The sequence below is a fragment of the Balaenoptera ricei genome, chromosome 3 (genome assembly GCF_028023285.1).
Source record: "Balaenoptera ricei isolate mBalRic1 chromosome 3, mBalRic1.hap2, whole genome shotgun sequence".
Taxonomy (NCBI): Eukaryota; Metazoa; Chordata; class Mammalia; order Artiodactyla; family Balaenopteridae; genus Balaenoptera; species Balaenoptera ricei.
This window is the reverse complement of record NC_082641.1, coordinates 112,871,440-112,891,594: the sequence shown is the minus strand read 5'-3', so window position 1 is coordinate 112,891,594 and position 20,155 is coordinate 112,871,440. Positions and strand designations below refer to the sequence as shown.

The following is a 20,155-nucleotide window of genomic DNA, read 5'->3' as shown; positions in this document are numbered from 1 at the left end:
ATCCCAGAGTAGAGAAATATTGCAGCCTATGGAAGGAGACTCTTATGTTAGATGTGGTAGACTTTGGTCTATTTTCTGTTTCTTCTTTTTAATAACTCAATTCCACATTAATTTTTTTTTTTTTTTTTTTGCCATGCTGCATTGCATGTGGGATCCTAGTTCCCCAACCAGGGGTCGAACTGGCGCCCCCCACATTGGGAGCTCAGAGTCTTACCCACTGGACCGCCAGGAAAGTCACTGCTCCACATTAATTTTAAGAAATGCCTTGTTTAGTCATAAACCTACTCAGAGAATGTTTGTTTTTAATATAAGTGAAGCCAGTTGTCCCAGGTAACTTGAATTTTTTCTAAGTCACAGATTATTTTCATTCTTGTGTGCCTCACAAGCTCACCTCTGTCCCACTGAGCAGACATCCTGTCCTCCAGTAGAGTGAGAGGAGACGTCCTGTGTGTTTAGGGGAGGGTACTCGGATGCCAAACAGCCGTGGCTTTATCACAGTCACCCTTTGTTCTAAGATGTACGAGCTGCAGTTCTCCTGGGGAGTGGAGCTTTTATTTCATTAAGGGGTCATTCAACATAATGTCTATCTTCTCTTCTAGGGCAGTGTATCTCTGAAAGAACTGAATGCCCGGCCCTTAGAAGTTTTTATGTGTAGTGTGCTCAAAAGACAAGGCTATGGAGAAGGCTTCCGCTGGATGGCTCAGTACATTGATTAACACCAGCCTGCATCAGTTCAAGGTCTCACCATTCAGGCCTACTCAGAGATTTGATCACTCAACATGCATAACTTGAACTCAATAGACTTGTTGGTTAGAAAACAGATGTTTTTTAGATTATTAATATTTTATCAACCTAATTTGAGTGAGAATTGAAGACTGATTCAAGTAAGCTGAATATCACAATGTAGCTTTCTAATTCCATAAAAATAATTAGATTTTACAGTTTATAATCTAACATTACCCCCAGCACCATTTTTAAAGAGCAACTTTCCAGACTACCTTTGAAGCACTTTTTAACAATATGAAACTACAAATGTAAACCATATTTAAAAGTTCATCATGTTAAACTTTTTATGTACTTTTTTGGAACTAGTTTTTAAATTTTAGATTATGTGTCCACCTATCTTAAGTGAACAGTTAATAATTAGCTTATTGATGATTGCATGATGCCTTACAGTTTTCATTATTTTTTCTTATGCAAACGTCATGCAATAAAGCAAACCCTAATGTTTGGCACCCTTATTGGGCAAATGTTTCATTTTAATGTGTCTTATCTGGCTAGTATGCTCTGAAATTTTGTATGTTTACTATTATCTATATGAGGGGGTTACTGGGAAAGGAGACTGCTTCAGAATATTTAGAATAATGCTTAAGTTCCTAGAGGCTTTTGCATTTTCCAGGAGACAAGTTGTGTTTGGTTGTACCTTATACCACATTTATCTCTGAATCATGTGTATTTTTATCTGTAACACTGCCATTACCAGTGCTGATGGGGTCCATGTCCTAGTCCCTGTGGGATCGGCCTTCTGCCAAAAAGCACATCTTCTGGTACAACCCAAGGTTAATTTTTGGTTTGATAGGCCCATTCCAGTTGTCTGATTCTGAAGTGCTCCATCTTACTGGTTTGGTATTCTGTGCCTCTTCACCAAAAGTAGTGACAGGCACCAGTCTCCCCACATTTAGAGGTACTCCCCAGTCTCTTTATACTTAATGGTACTCTCCAGGGCAAACGACAAGTAGGGTCTTGTGCGCAGTTTCATCGTGGAGGCGTGCATCTGAGGAAAAAGAGCCTATTCTCCTTCATTTGTCACTGACATGTTTGGGGATTTTGCTCCTGTCCTACAGCTCTTTTGCATTTTGGGCATATTTTATTTCTTGGTGGAAAGAAAATGAATCCATGTATTTAATTCTCTTTTTTTTTAGTTATTCTCAGCTAGCTCTCACTTTATAGCACAAAAGGCTTTTGTTTTTAGATACAATTCTTGCCATGTGATAGTGTCTGCAAGCCTCATTGATAGGCTTTCTGATAAGATTTTAGTTAGCTTTTTAAAGCATTTTAATTTCCTGAGAAATTGAGTTCTTTTTTTCCATATGTCGGAGATTCCCATAATTAGCTGAAAGACAAGTGCCAAATATTTATTTTTAAAGACTGTCAAACTTAAGGTTTCCTCTCTTGGTCATAAACCAAGGTTTTGTAGTATATTTAACCAATTCCATTGAGAATAGATTGCTCCAATTCCATCAAGAGTAATTTTAATATCAGAATTAGTGTTTTATCTAGCTATTGTCCAAATCAGAGTTACTGTAGTCCTTTCTGTCATCAATAATGTAATATATGAAGCAAATAAGGATTGAAGGATATGCCTGGAAGGAATTACCAGTTAGCTAAACCAACAAGGTCATTTCACCATGACATTTGGTTTTAGGAATTCACCTATTCTATTTCACTTTCAGCTTCCTTCTAAACAAAAATAAATAGCTTTCTCCCTGCCTAGAAACGTCAGTAGCACCATGGGAAAAGTAGCAAATGACATTTCAGCCTCTTGGTTTATTCTGCCAGATATATTTAAAGTACTCATTTTTAACATCTTGACTAGACAGAATTAAGCCTTATTAAAAGTAATTGCCTCTTGTTGATGGTACCTTTTCAATATTTACAGGGACATGCCTTTCTTCAAGTATTTCCTAGTATCTATTGTGATAATTGAGAAGTTAATTATTTGTGTTATAAGTTGGTATAAAGGAAAAAGCTTACTGGTTTCTCTAGAGGGGATTTGCTTTCTGGTACAAAATATCTTGTTCCAGAACTCTCATTCTAGGTCTGTCACTGGGATCAAAGGAACAAAGTCACTTTGTGGACCACAGCTAAACTGTGGATATTTTCCCAATGATGTAAGAGTCTTATGGCCTGAACCTCTGGAAATGAAGCTGCACTTTCCTGCCAGCTCCAGGGAGATGGGCCTCGGAGTTCCCCAGCCACTGGGCTTACCATCTAGCTCTGAGAGCTCCTCAGAGCATATACACTGAGTCACTGCTTCCTTCAGGAGAAGCAAGTTAAGAGAATGCCAAGAAGCAGTAAAAGCACATGGGGAAAACATATACTCTGTATGTGCCTGTGCAAGTGTGTACATTTGCGGAGTAGTTTTTGGGTAAATGGTAGTATTGGGGACATAGGTTAATTTTGTTCCTCCCACTGTAAAGTGTGAAAATGTAATTAACACTATTGTATACAAGTTAAGATTGGATTCCATACAAATCAGGAAGTGTTCAAAAGATGTTTTAAAATCTTAAGTCCAAAACGAAAAATAGAGGGTCTCAGCTGGCTTTTATATTTTTAAAGAAGAGCTTCTTAACCTCACACCTGTTTCAATGACTGCTGTTAATTATACTTTTGTGTCACTTTAAATTGATGGATTCCAGTTTATCTTGGTGAATTTTTAGATTGAAGATTATAGCATTTTTAAAAATTGGGGCACAGATATTTCCTAAAGCATATGAAAAAATATTCTTCACCATTGGCTTAGTTGACCCAGTATCTTTGAGAGCCAAAGAAGTATGAATTCAGATATTGCCTGCATAGATCTAAATTTTAGTTTTGTGTGCCTGTGTACTTATACAAATTTACTGTGGTTTACAATGTATACACAGAACATTTCTTTTCTTTAGTTTTCAACTGGCTCACACTTCTGTGTAGCACTTTCCAGCACATAAGCTACTTGTAAATCATTAAAATAGAGTAATATTTGATAATAGTGTTTCTTGCCTTCTGCAAAATGATTTAATTAACCCAGCATTTTCACAAGTTCCATCCTTAAAAACAGAATACCTCTAGTTGACATGATTTGAGAGTTTCAGGAGACAGGTTTACATTTTCTGAAACTGTACTTGGTATGTGACTCAATGTAGCATTTCAGTCTTAGTCACTTACAGGACTGAAGTTTGCAAGACTTCTATTGCCAAATAAATTTTGACCAGAGTACCTTGAAAATAGCTAATATAAAAGGAAGTCTCTCAAAAAATCTTGTGTTGATTTTATTTAGAGTATATGGTTTGGATTTTTTTTTTTTTCTGGCCGTGCCGTGCAGCATGCGGGATCTTAGTTCCCCGACCAGGGATCGCCGTGTCCCCTGCATTGGAATCGTGGAGACTGCCAGGGAAGTCCCTGTTTGGATCATTTTAAACGTATGTAAAAGTTGGTGAAGCTTCAACAAATCTCCAAGAGAGCATGAAAAAAATAGAGATTAGCAAATATAAACTTCTGGATGCAAAATTAATAGGGAATTAAAGGTTTTCTATAAACATTAAAATTTTTTTTTTGTAATAAATAGTTAAGAGTTCAGAAAACAGTATATCTTCAATTAAGGACTAAATTTTCAAAGCTCCATATTTATATTTCTGGTCATTTCCATCATTGTCCTTTTGAAATGCAAATTAGTGCTTTTTAACCAGAAAAAAAGATGAAAAGGAAAAGAAAGAGAACAAGCTCTTAAAAATATAGGACTGTGCCTCTGTGTAAAGTGATTGGAATTTTGTTAAAACCATGTTTCTACTCTTGAACCCTGAAACCATTACCCCTCACATACCCCAGCTCACACCTGGATAAAAAGATCCCTGAGTATAAAGGGAATCTACAGAGTCTGTTGAAGATGCAATTTTGAACTAACTAATTTTTGTCCTCATAATTTAGAACATTAAGTAGCTAATATATTTAATACCTCTGATTGATTTTTCCGGGCTTTGACCACACTTTTAAACAGAATCCAAAGTAATCGCAGTAAAGTAAGCAAATTTATCCAAAGTAAACTTTGTTTCAGGAGTGCCCCCACCCCAAATAGATCTTAGGACAGAAATGGGAAAGGCTTTTGAGTGATTTCATGCAGAATTATTTTCTCTGGAAAAGCCACACTGGAGTGGATGAATTCTTCTTCAGCATGTATTTTAAATGAAGCGGGGGAATTAGATTTAATTTTAGTTTTAAATATTTCAGGGTAAAGGGAGGTGACAGTTCTACAGTTTCTGACATACAAGTTGTCCTTGAAATTGTTTTCATTATCAAGTATGAAGATTCACATCAGAATGGCCAACTTCACATGGGTTTCTGGATTCCCTGGTGCTGCTCCTAACCTGAACTCGTAATCAGTTGCCATACTGAGGCAAGAGCGCTCAGGGTGAATGTAGTCACATAACTTTAAAAGTGATCAAAGTGTTTTCCGTGGTGAGGCCTTCAGTATTTGACTGAATGCAGAGTATGTTGAAGTGGTAAGTCAGTGATAAGTTTTTCATCACTAACCTTGTTTGCACTTTTGTACACCACTGCTTGCACTAGCATCTTAGTGTGAATTTTAACAATTGTTTTACAGTGTATACAGATTGTTAAGCATTAATTTATATAAAGATGTTTGTTTACCTTTATATATTTTACAAAGAACAGCTATCATAGTTGGTTAAATGTCCTTGAATTGTGTTTGTGTGTTATTTTGATTATGTTCTATTGTCTTTTCACCCCCCTATGAATTTGAGTGTCAGTAATAGAAAAATAAAATGATTACCTGGTCTCTGAAACACTCTGGTGTCAAGTCCCATTTTTACCATCCAATTGTAATTTTCATTGTGCTTATTAGAAATTTCTTGGACTTTGAAATTATCAAGATTATAGAACGTGCCCTTTGTGCAAGGATTCCAAGGAACCTTTGCTTAAATTAAGTACCGAGGCCTAATTTGCCTTGTAAGACTGAAAACAACTCATGGGCGCATTGTAGTAGGACTTACACAATGCCAATTCAGTTGAAATGTGAAAAATAAGGCAGCTGGTTGGTTTTATCTACATCAAGGTTCTCTAGCTTTAGTATGCATCGGAATCTCCTGTGTGTGTGTGTGTGTGTGGCCAGGGGGGAGCTGGCTTTAAAACACACACACACACAAGAAAAAAAATCCCACCAAAAATTGTGATTCAGTAAATCCGGGGTGGGGTGGAGGGCAGTAATCCGAATCTTCAACAAGGTTCTCAGGTTTTTCTGGTGCCAAAGTGTGTGGATTTTCATTTAGGAAAAACAGTAATATAACACTAAATACTAGTAACACTAAATGGTCATTGGCCAATCAGTGAAGAAAAAGATTTATCTTTTCTTTTTTTCCCCTGAGAATTCATTTATTAGTAAATCCTATGTCGATGTAACCTGTAGTCGGTGGTTCTCAACCTTGGCTGCAATTCAGAATTACCCAAATCCCAGGCTGCCCTCAGGAAGCAGACTTTTTTCAACTCCTCAGGTGATTCGAATGAAAAATTTTATCATTTTGTTAAGGATTATCAAGCTACTTTTGAGACTTAAATCCAAATATAAAACCTTTCTACAGCCATCCCTTTAACCTTCCCACTAACAGTGTGCAGGACATCAAGCTTTGTGCTAACTCTTAACATAAACAATCATGATTCTATTACAGTTGGGTCCATCAAATAGAGATTTAGTATGGACTCAAGTTATTTGCTGAACTGAAACTAATAGGTAGGTAGTGAATGCACTGAAGGGATAAATGCTAAGAAAATAAAGTCCAGTTTATTTAGCTCATTTTCTTGAATTTAGCTATATAATATCCCACTAGACTATCTGATATTTGTACTAAAGCTACAAGTAATGCAATGTCATAGCCCCTAAAAGAGTGTGAAAAGCACCTTTTTGGGAATAGAGGAACTAGGAAACTGTAAAAGAAGCCCTTTGGGTGGTGGCCACCATCCTCCTAATTGAAAGGTGAGAACAACAGCTTAGAAACCTGATGATTAACAAAGGTCCTAAAACAGGCCCTGTTTCTGCTGCATCCCTTATAAAGGGTTCACCTGGGGATTCAGTTAATTGACAAAGGTCAGAGCCTGTGTTTACAAAGGCTCTTAACTCAATTTATTTAAAATCAGACACCAAGACAATAATTTTCTGGCTATTATTTAGTAAACAAAGGAAGCCTTGCTTTGGAATGTGGATTTTGATTGGGGGCATTACGGTGAACCATTTAACATGTTTATTAAAGTCACTGTGACTTCAGTGATGGCACTATGCCACTACAAACAAGCTGGTAATGTTGCAAAAAGAAACTGAAGAGCTTTCTTACCTGACTGTATTGAAAGGGCCTGGGTTAATGGGTAACAGTCCTCCAGTCAAAAATCTTCACAGGTGTCATGTTTCATGGCTGGTAAAATAAACAAAGGGAAGAAATAATTGGAGGTGAGGTACAGGTGGACAGAGAAACACTTGGGGGTCAAAAATGGAGATTTAAAAAAAAAAAAAATGGAGATTTTTGTTTACTACTTTCTTGAGCTAAAAGGAACTGAATGTGAACCTCATCAGTGGAAATGTAGTCTCATTTCATCCGGGATTAGCAAAATCTCAGAAACTAGAGATTATAAACATTACCAAGTTACAGCACCATTTTTAGGGTTTTCTCCTAGCCCTTGGGTTTGGATTGAGCTCTCTAGATCCACCTCTTGTTTGGGAAGCCACGCCAGATTGATTGCAGTCTGGAGAAAAGCACGTTGACTTTCCTCCATTCTAGGGACTTCACTTTCGAGATCTGAATGGCCAAGAGCCCCTCTTTGGGTAAGGTGCAGAACAGGAGAGCTCCAGCCCTGTTCTGGGCCCCAGAGCTTATTTACAACTAGGGGCTCTATTGCATGGGGACACAGCTCTGACGGCTCCTGAAGGAAACCACACAACGCTGCTTTCTTTCCCGACTGCAGCAGATGGCAGCGGCACAAAGATATTCAGAGAACAGTCTGAGTCTTTCTCCACCTCAGCTTCTATGTGGGGCCAGGTTCAGAATCCACAGGCCTCTGGCAGTCGGGTGGCAGGAGGACCCCTCTTGGATTCTCTGGGGCCTCAATCTGCCTTCCATCTTTGGAGAAGCAGTGCCTGACCCTCTGATTACCTGGTATGTGGGCAGCAGCCTTTGCCCACCACTCCACGCGCAGGGCTGGGCTGGGCAAAATAGGAGGCGGGGTCCCTACTCACCAGGTTCTCTCTTTTTTTCTCTCTCTCATATACAAAACCTTACGTGTGGAAAACCGTTATCACCAGGGACTTTGCAAGTATTGTGCTGGTATTGGATTCAGGTTGGGACATTTGGCCTTACTTTCTGTCTGCCCTTCCACCAGTCAGTCAGCAGGAATTTCCTCAACACCTGCCTGCTGGGGACTGGCATGGAATGATGAAAAACGGGCAGAGATCTGCCCAAGGCACCATGGAAGGCAAAAGGGAAAGGCCCCCAAACACCATCGAGGTTTCTAGAAAAGGGGCACCAGAGCTGAATCTTGAAGGTGTATAAACTGGTTAGTGGAGAAGGGGTGAGAGAGGATAGTGCGAGCAGACAGAACAGCAATGACAGAGGCACAGCAGAAAAGGGCACGCTGTGATTTGGGGCCGGTGGAGCCCAGAGCCTGAAGAGGTGCTGTGTGGAGAGCATCTTAGATGGAAATGTCAGTGGAGGGAAAGACGAGAACATGAGGCCTGAACTGAGAAGGAGGCAGAAGAGCGGGGCTGATCTTTCCCATCTTTCAACCTGCTTCTCACCTGTCATGATAAGTACGCTACTTCTAACACTGATTCCCAAACCAGCATTTTATGATGTATGACCATGTTTTCCAACCCAAGGCAGGAGCCGGGGATCCACCAGGAGAGCCTGCTCATGGGGCCATCAGATCAGGATACACTATTTGAAGCTGAGAACATCTGGACAGACTTGTATCCCCAAAATGCCACACTGAGCATGTGCACCAGAATGTGTGGCGCTGACAACGGGGAAGACGCATGTTTGAGGTCAAAATAAAACACAAGCTGGAGCTGTTGACACAGCTACACAACCTACAAGACATCGGGCTGAGGGAGTGGGGCTCCCTGAGGGTACTGCTGGGAGTGGGGAGCTGAGACCACATCTGTCCCTCTCTGACCCCCCTCTCCATGCACCTCTTACCTGGGACTGGCTTTGCCTGCACAGTGTGGGGATCTGGTGGTTCCATCCATCGAGCAGGAGAAGCGTAATAGAGTAGATGAGGCGAGTACCCTGCCTTCTCATCCCCTAGGAAAGTCCTGAACTTGAAAAGTCAGGTGGGCAGCGTATCCTAACTCATCACACAGCCCAAGGGCTGCCCAGCGAACACTGGACTGGACTTGACTTCTGTGGCTCCCGGGCTCAGAACCGCCTGTGAATAGAAACATCATTTCAGAGTGACAATTACAGTTGAATTTAAGGAAGACATTTTTTAATTTAATACAGGTGGCTTAGCAGTGGGTTGCTTATAAAGTGACAGGCTCTCTGTCACTAGAGTTCAGAGGCTGTCCTAGAGAAGGTGGTGGACAAGATGTGCTTTCCACCCCCCTCTAAACACTGAGGTCCTATCACCCCGATGCAGCTCCCCGGATGAGGGCCAAGTAGGACCCAGGACTGATGGTGCAGGTTGGTACTGGTCCCATACACCTCCTTGACCAGAAGGATGTGCTCCTGGAGGGCAGAGGGGTCCCTAAGATTTAAGCATCCCCTCTGGTTCCTGACGTCCCTACAGGGCACACTGCTCCCTTTGCCGTGAACCCATTTAGGAGTCTTACGTTGGACGAGGCAGCTATCAGGCCCGTCCATGGCAGCTCCTTCCCAAGCCTGCTAGGCTTCCTTCTGTAAGCTGATGAGCATGAATATTACAGCTGGCATGTGGGAAACAAAGTTTTGTATACCAAGCACCTGTCGCCAGAACCGGGCAATCACCCAGAGTCCCAAGATAGCAGTTCAGAATATCCACAGGTGATGGTTTATTTTGCTGAGTCACTTTTCTTACTTGGCTTCTCCTGCAAACCCTGGCGCTCTTCTGAGTTTCGTGTTGCTCCCAACGTTCAGTCCCTAGCAATGGAACGTTCCTTCTTTGCAGAAGGCGGTGAGGGTGCGGGACAGAAGGAATTCGGCTACCTTGGGCCTCCTGGGTTACAAGGTTTCAGGATGGCCACCGAGGAACCGGGAATGCTGGGAAGGTGGGTGTTTCTCAGGCATAGGCAGCTGACCGGCACAGGCATCACGTGAGTGGCTTCCCTGATGAACACCAGGTGCTTACAACCCGCCCTTAGCCGGCCCCTCCCGGGCCGCACGTGGCCAGTCCCTGCCCTGCCCCCAGACCACAGGTGTCCTGGTTGGGCGTAGGAAGGCCCGTGAGAACTTGTAAACAGCGCGGCTTCACCTCTAGGATTCCGGGAGTCAGTAAACAAATCCCTCTGGTCTCCTGGCCTCTGGTCAGTCTGCCAGCGTCAGAGCGCCCTCTGCCTAAACCGCTGTTCCCCCTCCCCTCACCCAGTCAGTGGTTCCTCATTCTGCTCCCTTCACATCCTTGCCCACTTTGTGACTCTCAGCCACCCTGCATGGTGGGCCCAGCAGGAACTCTCATCCTCATTTGACAGATGAGGAAACTGAGGCCCAGAAAGGGCCAAAACACAGTCCCTAATTCTCCATTACCACAAGGCCCACAAGAATCCATTTCTAGTCACTTTCTCCTCTATGGTGTGTTCATGGATGAATTCCCTGGACCTGAACGGCCACAGTCAGCTAATGTTAACTGAGGATGGAGGGACAATAAGGGGGAATTGCCCACTGAACACAAACCCCTAGACCTGGGCAAGCCCACCCTACAATTGCTGTCACCCAAATCACAGAGCCCCCCCCCCCCCCCAGCCCTGCCAGGGAGGCCTCGGTCCCATTCCCAAGCCTGGAGGATGGACAACTCACCTTCCTTCCAGTGCCTGCAGGCCCTGCTCAGTGCTTAACCCTGTCACCGTCCCAACCGGACCTTGTGTCTCACCTCATGATCACACCCATGGCTAATGCTATGCTCCTACTGACCCCTCACCTGGTGACAGATGAATCAGCGGCCATGATGTCATTCTGATTGTGTGAAAGCCTGGAGCGTCTTCCTGCTCTTGCTCTGTCCAAGTTCAGTCTGGAGGCTCACGTAGCCCCCCTCTGCCAGCCAGCCCCACCTCACCCAGCTGGCCTTAAGGTAAAATGAAGGGCCCCGGCAGGCTCTCACTTGATCCTCACTGACCACATCCTCTGACCATGGACCCTCCCCCCCAGGACCTAGAGAAAGCAGTATCCCCAACCTGTTCTCCCATTTTACAGATGGGAAAACTGAGGTACATCAAGTCAACGGCAGAGAGAAGACTAGAACCCTGGTTTCCTCAGCCTGGGTCAGACATATTTTCTTACAGCGCTGTGCAAAAAACTGTGAGGGTTGGGTTAAAATAAAAAGAAGACTTGAGTTTGAGTTGGGGGGCCCAGGGGAGTCATGGGTGCTCTAGGAAAGGCAGAGAGGCCCAATGTGAACTCTTTTTTATTTTTAATTAACAAAATTTTTTTGGCCGCACTGCGCAGCTTGTGAGATCATAGTTCCCCAACCTGGGATTGTAGCCGGGGCCCCTGGCAGGGAGAACACAGAGACCTAACCACTGGACCGCCAGGGAATCCCCTCTTTTTTCTTTTTAATGTTTTAGAATGGCTTCTTTTTCCTTAACATTGTGTTTGTTGTTGCAGCAAAGCAGTCATACATTATTAAATGTAGCAGGGTTACTTTTTTTTTTCCTAAATAGTATTCTTTTTTTAAAAAAATTGTGGCAAAAAAACCACATATCATCCGGCATCAGGGCTGGGCAGCAGATGGCGTCCCAGATCCTACCCTGCAGGAGTTTCACAAGAACAAGGCAAGTTCAGGGTGGGCACGAGAGTCCCTCCCCGCTGCCACGCAGTCTGTGTGTCATTGCACATGGCTTTGGGACTATCAGATTAAAGTTTGTCTCCTACACTGGCCTGGTCTCTGCACAGGGGCATGTGGTCATCCCAGAGTCCTCAGGGCCTAGCAGCTGATGCCCCGTGAGCGCTGAATCAATGTGTGCATGAACGAAGCGGGGGGAGTGGACACCTGGCCTCCCCTCGGATTCCTGTGCCACTGGCTCATTAGTAATTATTTTATATTGATTACAGGTTCAAGTGATCATATTTTGGATATAATGCATTAAATATGTTATGAAAATTCATTTTACCTGTTTCTTTTTACTTGTTAAAAATGTGGCTACTAGAATTACATATGTGGCTCACACTTTATTTCTACTGCCCATTGCTGCTTTGGACCCACACGTACCTTGACCTCTGCTGCCCCACAGCTTTGCAGCTGCAGGCCTGGCCACAGAGCCCCTGCATCACTCTTCTGGAGCACTGTGGCCAAGTGGGCCTGGATTTGGGAGGAGGGAGAGGCTGGGGTGCCGAGCCCAGGGCAGCTGGCCCAGAGAGCTGACAGCCCCAAACCACAGCTAGGGGGGCTGGCCGAGCAGGAGCCCCCTCAACCCTGGGGCTGATCCACCAGCACCTCATGCTGACTGCGGTTGAGGATGCTGAGTGAGCCCTTCTCACTCTCAGCTGGATGCCCTGAAAGAACTCACACAGCTCTGTCAGACAGGGTTCCCAGGTCCCAGCAGCAGGGATGTGGCCCCTCGGTGAGGGACACCTCCCTCCATAGGCGTTCAAAGCACATACACTCGCCCCAGGTTTCTTTCCATCACTTTTCTGCATCGGGGGGAATCACAGAACTTTGGATCTGGAGGTGCCCTCGGGGACTTACCTTCTATTGCATCAGTGAGGAAATGGGGCAGTTCTCTGTGGTTAACAACTAAGTCAGCGGCCCCAGAAGCTAGATTCCTTGAGTCTCAATTCAAGCCCCTTTGCACACAGCCTCCCCTTGGGCTCTCAGAGGAGGTTCAAAACCCCTCTGCACGTAGCTTAATCCATCTTTGCGCTTGCCGAGCCCTCTACCCAGAGGGCTTGTTGTCCCTTCCTCCCAGCCAGCTCCCCTTGGACGAGCAACTAGTTATTCTTCAAGTCTACATCGCCTGGAAGCCTGGAAGCTCCGGGAGGGCAGGGTCCTGGTGCCATCCACAGTGTACGACCCAGCACGCTGGCAGAACGAGATGTATGCTCAGTAGACTAATTGTCAAGTGAATGAATGAATGATTGAATGCATGCATGAACGAATGGTGTTGCTTCCTCAGAGTAACCTGAATGCACCCCTGCCCAATCAGCCCAGGCCTCCATGGTACCTCCCAGTTCCCTCATTGTGTCCCTGCTGGACCGTGAGCTCCCCCAGGGCAGAGATGGTGGCTACATTCCCCACACTTTACAGAGCCTGGTCCGGAGTAAGTACTCAGGAAATAATGAGTGAAAAACAAGCCTGGGCAAAAGCCTTTCCTGATCTAGGGACAGAGGCCCGAGTTTCCTCCCAAACCTTCCCACTGCCCCAGGTAGGTGGCTCAAGGGGTCCCGACTTTAACGCTGAACTTCACCTCTTACCAGGGGTGTGGCTTTGGGAAGCTCCATCATCCACTCGGAACTCCAGGGGACGACAGCAGTGCGGAGCAAATGAAATACGCCAGCCCCGGTGCGTACTGCGCACTCGCTACGTCCCTTGGGACACCCAGGGAACGCTCGCCGTTTCACTGAACCCCTACCCCCCGCCCCTGGTGCAACAGAGCCTCACACCAGCCAGCACAGAAAACATCGCTTTATTAACTGCGTTTGCCAACACACGAGGAGTGCAGAGGGGTCCTGAAGACACGGGCCATAGTGGGGGCTGGGCTCTGGAAGACCCCCATGAGTGAGCAGGACAGGATGGGACTGGGAGCTACGCGGCAGCGGCAACACAGAATCATGCAGGGCACGCGGGCACCGGCCACCCCCAGGCGGCCATACATTCTATTGCTCGTGAAGGGTAGCGAACATGGACAATGTACAAAAAGGAGAAATAGGTTTTTGCGTTAATGAAAAATACATTTTTTTCTCTACAAAGGAATCTTTTCTAATACAAGAAAATAAATATTGCAACATAAGCCAAAAATAATTTAAAATTGCTCTTTTCAATATATTTTCAATATTTCTCTTGTATATTAACAAATGGCACATCACTTTCATTGAAACAAAGACAGAAGGTGTCTCCTCCTGTGACATTCATATCATCCCCCCACCCCGAGCCGATGTGGAGCACAGAGTGTTGTGCATCTGAGGGACAAAGTAGCAGGAAGTGCCTTAAAGAACAACCAAAGGTCCCAGACTCCAGCCTGACTCTTTGGCCAATGTGGCCAGCTGGGCCAGGGGCATGGGAAGTGGCTTCCCCAAGGGCCTTGCTACAGGCACCCAGGCCATTCTACAGAGCTTCGGGTATGGGCAGAGGTTGGCCACATCTGGCAGTAAGCAAGGAAATGCCAAATCCAGCTGCTGCCAATGTCTGTTAGAATCGAGCAGGTGATTCTCTAGAAATTGTCCCCCAAGTCCCATCGTGTGCCCATACACGACACACACAGATACGCATGCACTCGGACACACACAAGGTGTGCTCTGGAACAGGCTCACACATCCACAGTCCAACACCCATGTTTGGAAACCTGGGTGGCTTCTCCAAGGAACCTGAGACCTTTACACTGCAAATGCTCACACACTGTCACTGAGTCAGAGCTCATTTAGTAAAATAAACCCTTCTACCTTTCTTCTCCTTATTTGTTCTAAAATACATTTATGATCCATAAAAATACTTTCCTCGCACATTATCCTCTCTCACTGTGATGAGGGGGAAGGAGGTGGGCAGTGGGGACTGGGAGGGTGGTGACAGCCCGGATGAGTTCCAGAGCAGCTTCTCCCTCCCTGAGGAGGGCCAGTGAGTGTGGGCAGACACGGTCAAGCAAAAGATCTGCCTCAGCCTCTGGTCTGGAAAAGGCCTGCTGCCTTCTTCCCAGCTTCCCATCTTAACCTCCGAGGCGGCAAAGCCGTCGGCAGGCTGGAAAAAGAGCGAAGGGGCCGTGGCTAATAGCAGAAAGGCCAGCAGTGGGAACCGGTATCCTTGTCCTCTTGCAGCCCGGTGGACATCCTAGGGATGGACAGCTGCCAGGCAAGGACAGCTCTAGGGCGTGGCCTGGGAGACCCCGGCCAGCCAGCCTTACAGACACTTGGACTCCGTGCAGGATGTGGGCCCCGGGGATAGTTCAATCCAAAGCAAGAGCCAATCGGGAAGAGGGTCGGAATCCAGAGGCCGACTTGAGTAGAGCCCCTCTGAAGAGTGCTGGCTGCCTGGCCTGGCCCACCCAGTCCAGAGCCTGGCCAGACCCACTACCTTCCCACCCTGGTTCTCTCCCTAGCCTCACCCCCAGGGAGCCCAGACTCTGCCTCAGGATGGATGAAGGGTAAACAGGCAAGTACTGGGTCTACCGGACCTGAGCCATTCCTGGCACCCCCATCCCCCGGCAGAGTTTGGTTGTTCTTGAAAGCTCGTCCCTTTGCTTCCTGTGAGGTCAGACCGAGCAATCCAGCACAGACAAGGTTGTGGCCCGAGGTGACCCGAAGCACTGGGAAGGAAGGTCTATTCAAAGGCAGTAAACAGAGAATGGGGTTGGGACGCTGATGCTGACACTGCACTGGCCACTACTACCAAGGTGGGCGGGCAGGCAGACTAAACTCTACATGGTAGCTCATGCCAGCCCAACGCCCAGAGTCCTCGAAGCCCACTCCGAGTCTGCTCCGACTGGACAAATCTGTCCGACCCTTTAAACTTAGTCGTTGTCTTTGTTTCCTGTTTTGATAAAATTCACATGAAACTGAGTGTCGATGATCATGCCACTGTCGTACCTTGAAAATTTGGAGTCGGGGATGGGTGCTCGAGCTGCTTCCCCATCCCGCTGATTTGCGCTTTGTGTGTCACGTGGGGGCAACCCCATGGTAACACTTTTGCCACGCTGGTTTCGCCATCAGTCTCCTCCCACAGTGAGTCTCAGAGTTCAGGAGAGCTCACAGTGGGCCCAGCCCGGGGATCTGAAATCCAACACCAGCAGCAGAACAGCATCCTCGTCCAAGAGCTTGGGCTCGCCTCTTGGACGTGTGCAATGAACATGTTTCTATACTTGGTTGCTAAAGAGCTCCATTTAAAAAAAAGTCCAAGTGACAAGTTGTCAGGTCCAGGCTGTGCTGTATTATGGTCAAAATATTCTTTGGCATCCACAGAATGATTCGACTGATTCACTGGACTTTTGCAAGGTTCTTGTTGGAGAAGTTCTGGCTTTACCAGTGGCAGAAGTGATCCACGAGTAATTCATAAAAGAAAGAAAAACACATTTTCACTGAATTCCTTTTTTTGTTTGTTCCCTGAGCTGTCACCCTGGGGCCACTCCACTGAAACTCTTCAGAGCTACTACCTGGGACCTAGAGGGTGGGGTGGGAAAGGCAGGACGGTGATGGTGGGGAGGGAGGGAATGGCTGGGAAAGGGGGTTAAGGCTCGGAGGGAGAGAGGAACCAGGAAGATCCAGCAAGACTTAAAACAGCCCCAGCAGGCCGTCACTGACACGTCCTGGGCCCCGGGATCCCACTGCTTGTTGGAAAGAGGAGTTTCCAAAAGGAAACCGAGGAAGAAGCTCATCTCTTAGCAGGACTGGGAAACTTGAAAAGGCAAGTGGTCTGGTCTGGTCAGCTATCTGGGAGTGATCAGACCTCGGCCGAGACTGGCCCCAAAGGAAGGAAGGAAAGTTGGAGTCCCAGAGCGATTCTCTGCAGTGGGCGAGTCTGAGCCCCATGCCCCCCATCTGGGCACTGGCCCTCCCTCGCAGCCCTCCGCCGGCACTGGCGGCTGGCTGGCTGGGAGTCCCCTGAGAAAACGGCACAGCTCAGGAAGGATTCTGGGAAGCCCTTCCCAGAGCCACCGGGCTGGGCACTGGCAGGGGCAGAGCAGCAAGGGAGTGGAGGGTCACAGGGTGGGCGGGCAGGCCTCAGATGATGTGGGTTGATCAGGAACGGCTGTGGTTCCCTTGGAACCAGCAGGCCCTCTTCGCCCCCTCAGTGCTTTCTCGTATAAGCTCGTTGTGCTTGTGACAGTGAGTAGACTCTGGCTGGGTATCACTTATTATACTTCCTTGGGGATCAGTGGAGTGCAGCAGGACCCCCCAGATGGACCCCAGTGGGATTTGGGGGCAAGGTGGGACAGGCCCTGGGCTGGCCCATCTGCCATAATAATGCCCAAATGACACTCTGTGTCACCCAGTGGCAGCGGGCTGGAGTCCTGAGCTCTTCTTCACCTTGCCTACGTGTAGCCAGGAGCCCAGCAATACCGCGTGGGCCGGGCGGGGATGCTGCCGCGGCAGGGATGGTGCCCAGGACCTGGTGTGGTCCTTGTGGCCAGAGCCATGTAAGGAATCCTAATGTCCTAGGCCAGCACAGAGGAAAGACAATAGTGTGGAATTCGAAACTCTCTTTATATTAAAAATAAAACCACAACAGAGTGGCAGCCTCGAAGGTCTGAGACACTCAGCAGAGATTGGAAATGGCAGTTGTGACTGGGCTGAGGCCTCGTGGGCGGACCAGGGCAGGGCCCAGGACAGGGGTAGGGGGTGACTTAGGAGGCCAGTACCCCCATGCGGACCACCTCCTCAGCCCCTGCTTCCCGGGGACCCCGCTGCACCCCGCTGTCCTCGGCCTCCACATCTGAGTCGCTCATCTCCCCGTCAGAGAAGTAGCCATCAGTCTCAGTGTCAAAGTGTAGGCTGACCTTTGGCCTCTCGGCCACAGCAGAAGGCGGTCCTGTCCCGGCATCAGGCCTGGCACTTGGCGATCTCCGGGTTCCCCTGCTCTCGCGGGGCGGCCGGAGCCGGCCTGAGGGCTTGGAACTCGCCGTAGGGCCAGGCACTTGGACATTCGAGTCGGCAGCTATTGGGGCTGCCTCGTCCGGGGTCTCGGGGGCCGGCGGTGGGGGGCTCTCGGGAGCTGCTGGGATAGGACAGTCCTCGGCTGTAGGACTGGATGGCAGGTGAGAAGGCGTTCGCCGTGGTGGCTTCCTGGCAGGTGGCCCCTGACCCCCCTTGCCGCTGCCAGCATCCTGGCCCCAGGGCTTCTTGGGGGTTTTGTCTGGAGTCGTCCGTGAACCGGGCCCATCCTGTGGTGGTTTCTTCTTGGCAGGCAGGCGGGTGCGGCCACGGGCCTTCCTGGCAGGGTCGCCAGGTCGCAGTGAGGGGTCCCGCATGAAGCTCAGCAGCGTCTCCTCGTCCTGCAGCAGCTCCTCCGACAGCAGCCCCGGAGCAGGGTCCTCGCGGTGCCCATTGTTTAACGACCACTCGCTCATGGCCATGTTCTCTGCCGTGATCTGCACCGACTGCGCCAGCCAGCTGTTGAAGAAGGTGCCGTCGATGGGGAATGAAGTGGACAGGCCTGGCCGAGGGGAGAAAGAAGGCAGGTGAGATGCCAGCAGGTGTGTGTCCCACTCTCCTTCAGGAAGCCCTCTCTGACCCGCCCCTGCACGCCACCGTGCCTTCCTCCCTCTTTCCCTCTGTGCTAGACCCTGTTGAGTTATCTTGTTTCGTCCAACCATCCTGCCAACACTGCCAAAAAGCAGGCTCCACACCAAATACCCATCTCCCCAGAAGGACGTCCTGCTCCTGGGACCGGCTTCACAGTTTGAGAAGCAGAGCGTAAAGTGAAAATGTGGGCTCCCTGTTCAAAAATTATTAAGAATTTCAAAGTGGCAACAGCAGAGCATGAAACCAAGAGAGGGTCCTTCGAGATTGCACAAGGTGGACGCCCAGGCCTGCCCATCACCCTGTATCCTGGGGGCATAAGGGATGGAGGAAAGGAGGAAAGCGCCCTCAGGCCACCAGGGGGCACTAGATTTTCATGTGCCGCTACTCAGAGCTTCCAAAGCAGGTAACTTGGATATGGGCATCAGGCATGAACCGGATAGCAAGGTATATCTGGGTAGAAGGTCCCTTTTGGATGCCAGGGCCAGCTCCAGCTACGGGTCCTCCCTCCTTCACTGAGGTCTTGGGAGGCGGCAGCTGGTGAGACTGGGCTTCCCATTAGATATCAAGTTGTTTCCTTCCTGAGACTGAGGAAAATAAAAGATGACCTGGGGCTTCTACACTAGAGGTGAGGTTGGGAAGGGGACACCACGCCTGCCCTGAGAAGTGCTCTAGAGGAAGCATGTGACATCCTAGGAGACAAAGCCCAAGGCTGAGGGTCCCTCTAGGACTGCTGTGCTTAACGGGGCAGCAGTAAATAGGTCTGTGACAGTGAGATGGGCTGGGCCAGGGCCACTCCTATGGGTCTCTCTGGGTGGCTCCCAGAAGATTTGCTGGGGCAGAAGGGAGGCCCATTTGAGGACATTCTGGCAGAGGGGGACAGGGACGGAGAATTATGGCAGGCCCTCACCTCCCAGCATGCTGGGCTCCTGGAAGGGCCAGGACGGCCTAGCAGTCCCTGAGCTCTTGGGCCCAGTCTCCAGTCTACAGAAGAGGAACTCTCAGGATGCCAGATCCCAGTCTCCTTTATGGCTGGAAGGAGTGCGTGGGCAAGCAAGGGCCTGGCTACCCCTCTTGGGTGTCCCACTCTGCAGCAGGGATGCTGGTGGTCCCCATGGCCTTTCGTGGGGAGCTGCAAGTGGAGTGATGGCATGAGCCTGGCTGTGTGCACCAGGCCACTCACCAAGCTGCCCCAGGACTGAGTCGGACCCTGCCTTCACTTTCTCTTTCTTCTCGGGGCTGCCCTTCGGACCCTCGCGGCCTTTCCTTTTCGAGTCGCTCTTCTTGCCCTTTGCTCTCCTCCCAGACCGCTCTGCGTCAGGGAAAGAGAGAGCAGGAGGGAGATGGTTACCCCAAGCAGCCCAGCCGGAACTAAGACCACTGTGTGGCATCCAAGGAGTCCTCCCCATCACCCAGGGCCTTGCCTTCTAGGCCACCTCCTCCTGCCTCTGTGGTCCAGGCTCTGAGCCATGTGGGACCTGGGATAACTGGGGCTCCAGTGAGTCAGGGAGTAGCTAGTGTGGGAGAGTGGGGTAACTGCCCTTGAGGGGCTTGGTGAGGGGCACAGGGCCACGCGGAGGGTGGAAGACCGCTTTGTAGAACCTGGACTGCGGTTTGATCTATATGGCCTAAAGATCTCAGCACAGGGTCCTGGTGGGTGGGAAGGCTGGAGGTGAGTGGACAGGGCAGGGCCTTAAATGCCAGGCCAAGGAGCCAGACCTGAAGGTGGACAGGACACTCTGAGGAGTCAAGAGCCTTGGGTTCCCCTCCTGACACAGTGGTCAGCCCCCTTGAGCAAGTCCCCTGCCTTGCTCTCCTGGCCTGCTTTG

The 20,155-nt window shown here is 48.3% G+C and overlaps 2 protein-coding genes and 1 long non-coding RNA gene across 18 annotated transcripts in view; 1 reads left to right on the top strand and 2 right to left on the bottom strand.

The window, feature by feature from the left end:
• The window catches only part of SAR1B (secretion associated Ras related GTPase 1B), a 31,729-nt gene extending 26,168 nt beyond the window's left edge, over positions 1–5,561 (top strand). Inside the window, exon 7 of the mRNA XM_059917110.1 lies at positions 600–5,561. Coding sequence (XP_059773093.1) covers positions 600–716 — 117 coding nt within the window. The 3' untranslated portion in view covers positions 717–5,561. The remainder of the gene's footprint in view (positions 1–599) is intronic.
• LOC132362508 (uncharacterized) overlaps positions 1–9,972 on the bottom strand; it is a 43,384-nt gene extending 33,412 nt beyond the window's left edge. For 4 of the 5 annotated variants that reach the window (XR_009502386.1, XR_009502389.1, XR_009502388.1 and 1 more), the window contains exons 1-3: positions 9,811–9,972; positions 8,955–9,183; positions 7,101–7,178 (exon numbers count right to left, since the gene is read on the bottom strand). This is a non-coding gene — a long non-coding RNA (uncharacterized LOC132362508). Of the gene's footprint in view, positions 1–7,100; positions 7,179–8,954; positions 9,184–9,586; positions 9,719–9,810 lie in introns of those variants that run through there. The other variant, XR_009502390.1, reaches the window with a different exon arrangement.
• A 3,579-nt stretch (positions 9,973–13,551) lies between these two features.
• The window catches only part of JADE2 (jade family PHD finger 2), a 51,419-nt gene continuing 44,815 nt past the window's right edge, over positions 13,552–20,155 (bottom strand). For 9 of the 12 annotated variants that reach the window (XM_059917098.1, XM_059917103.1, XM_059917097.1 and 6 more), the window contains 3 exons: positions 19,510–19,638; positions 17,585–18,240; positions 13,552–16,104 (listed from right to left, as the gene is read on the bottom strand). In XM_059917098.1, coding sequence (XP_059773081.1) covers positions 15,820–16,104; positions 17,585–18,240; positions 19,510–19,638 — 1,070 coding nt within the window. In that variant the 3' untranslated portion in view covers positions 13,552–15,819. Of the gene's footprint in view, positions 16,105–17,272; positions 18,241–19,509; positions 19,639–20,155 lie in introns of those variants that run through there. The other 3 variants (XM_059917106.1, XM_059917107.1, XM_059917108.1) reach the window with 3 other exon arrangements.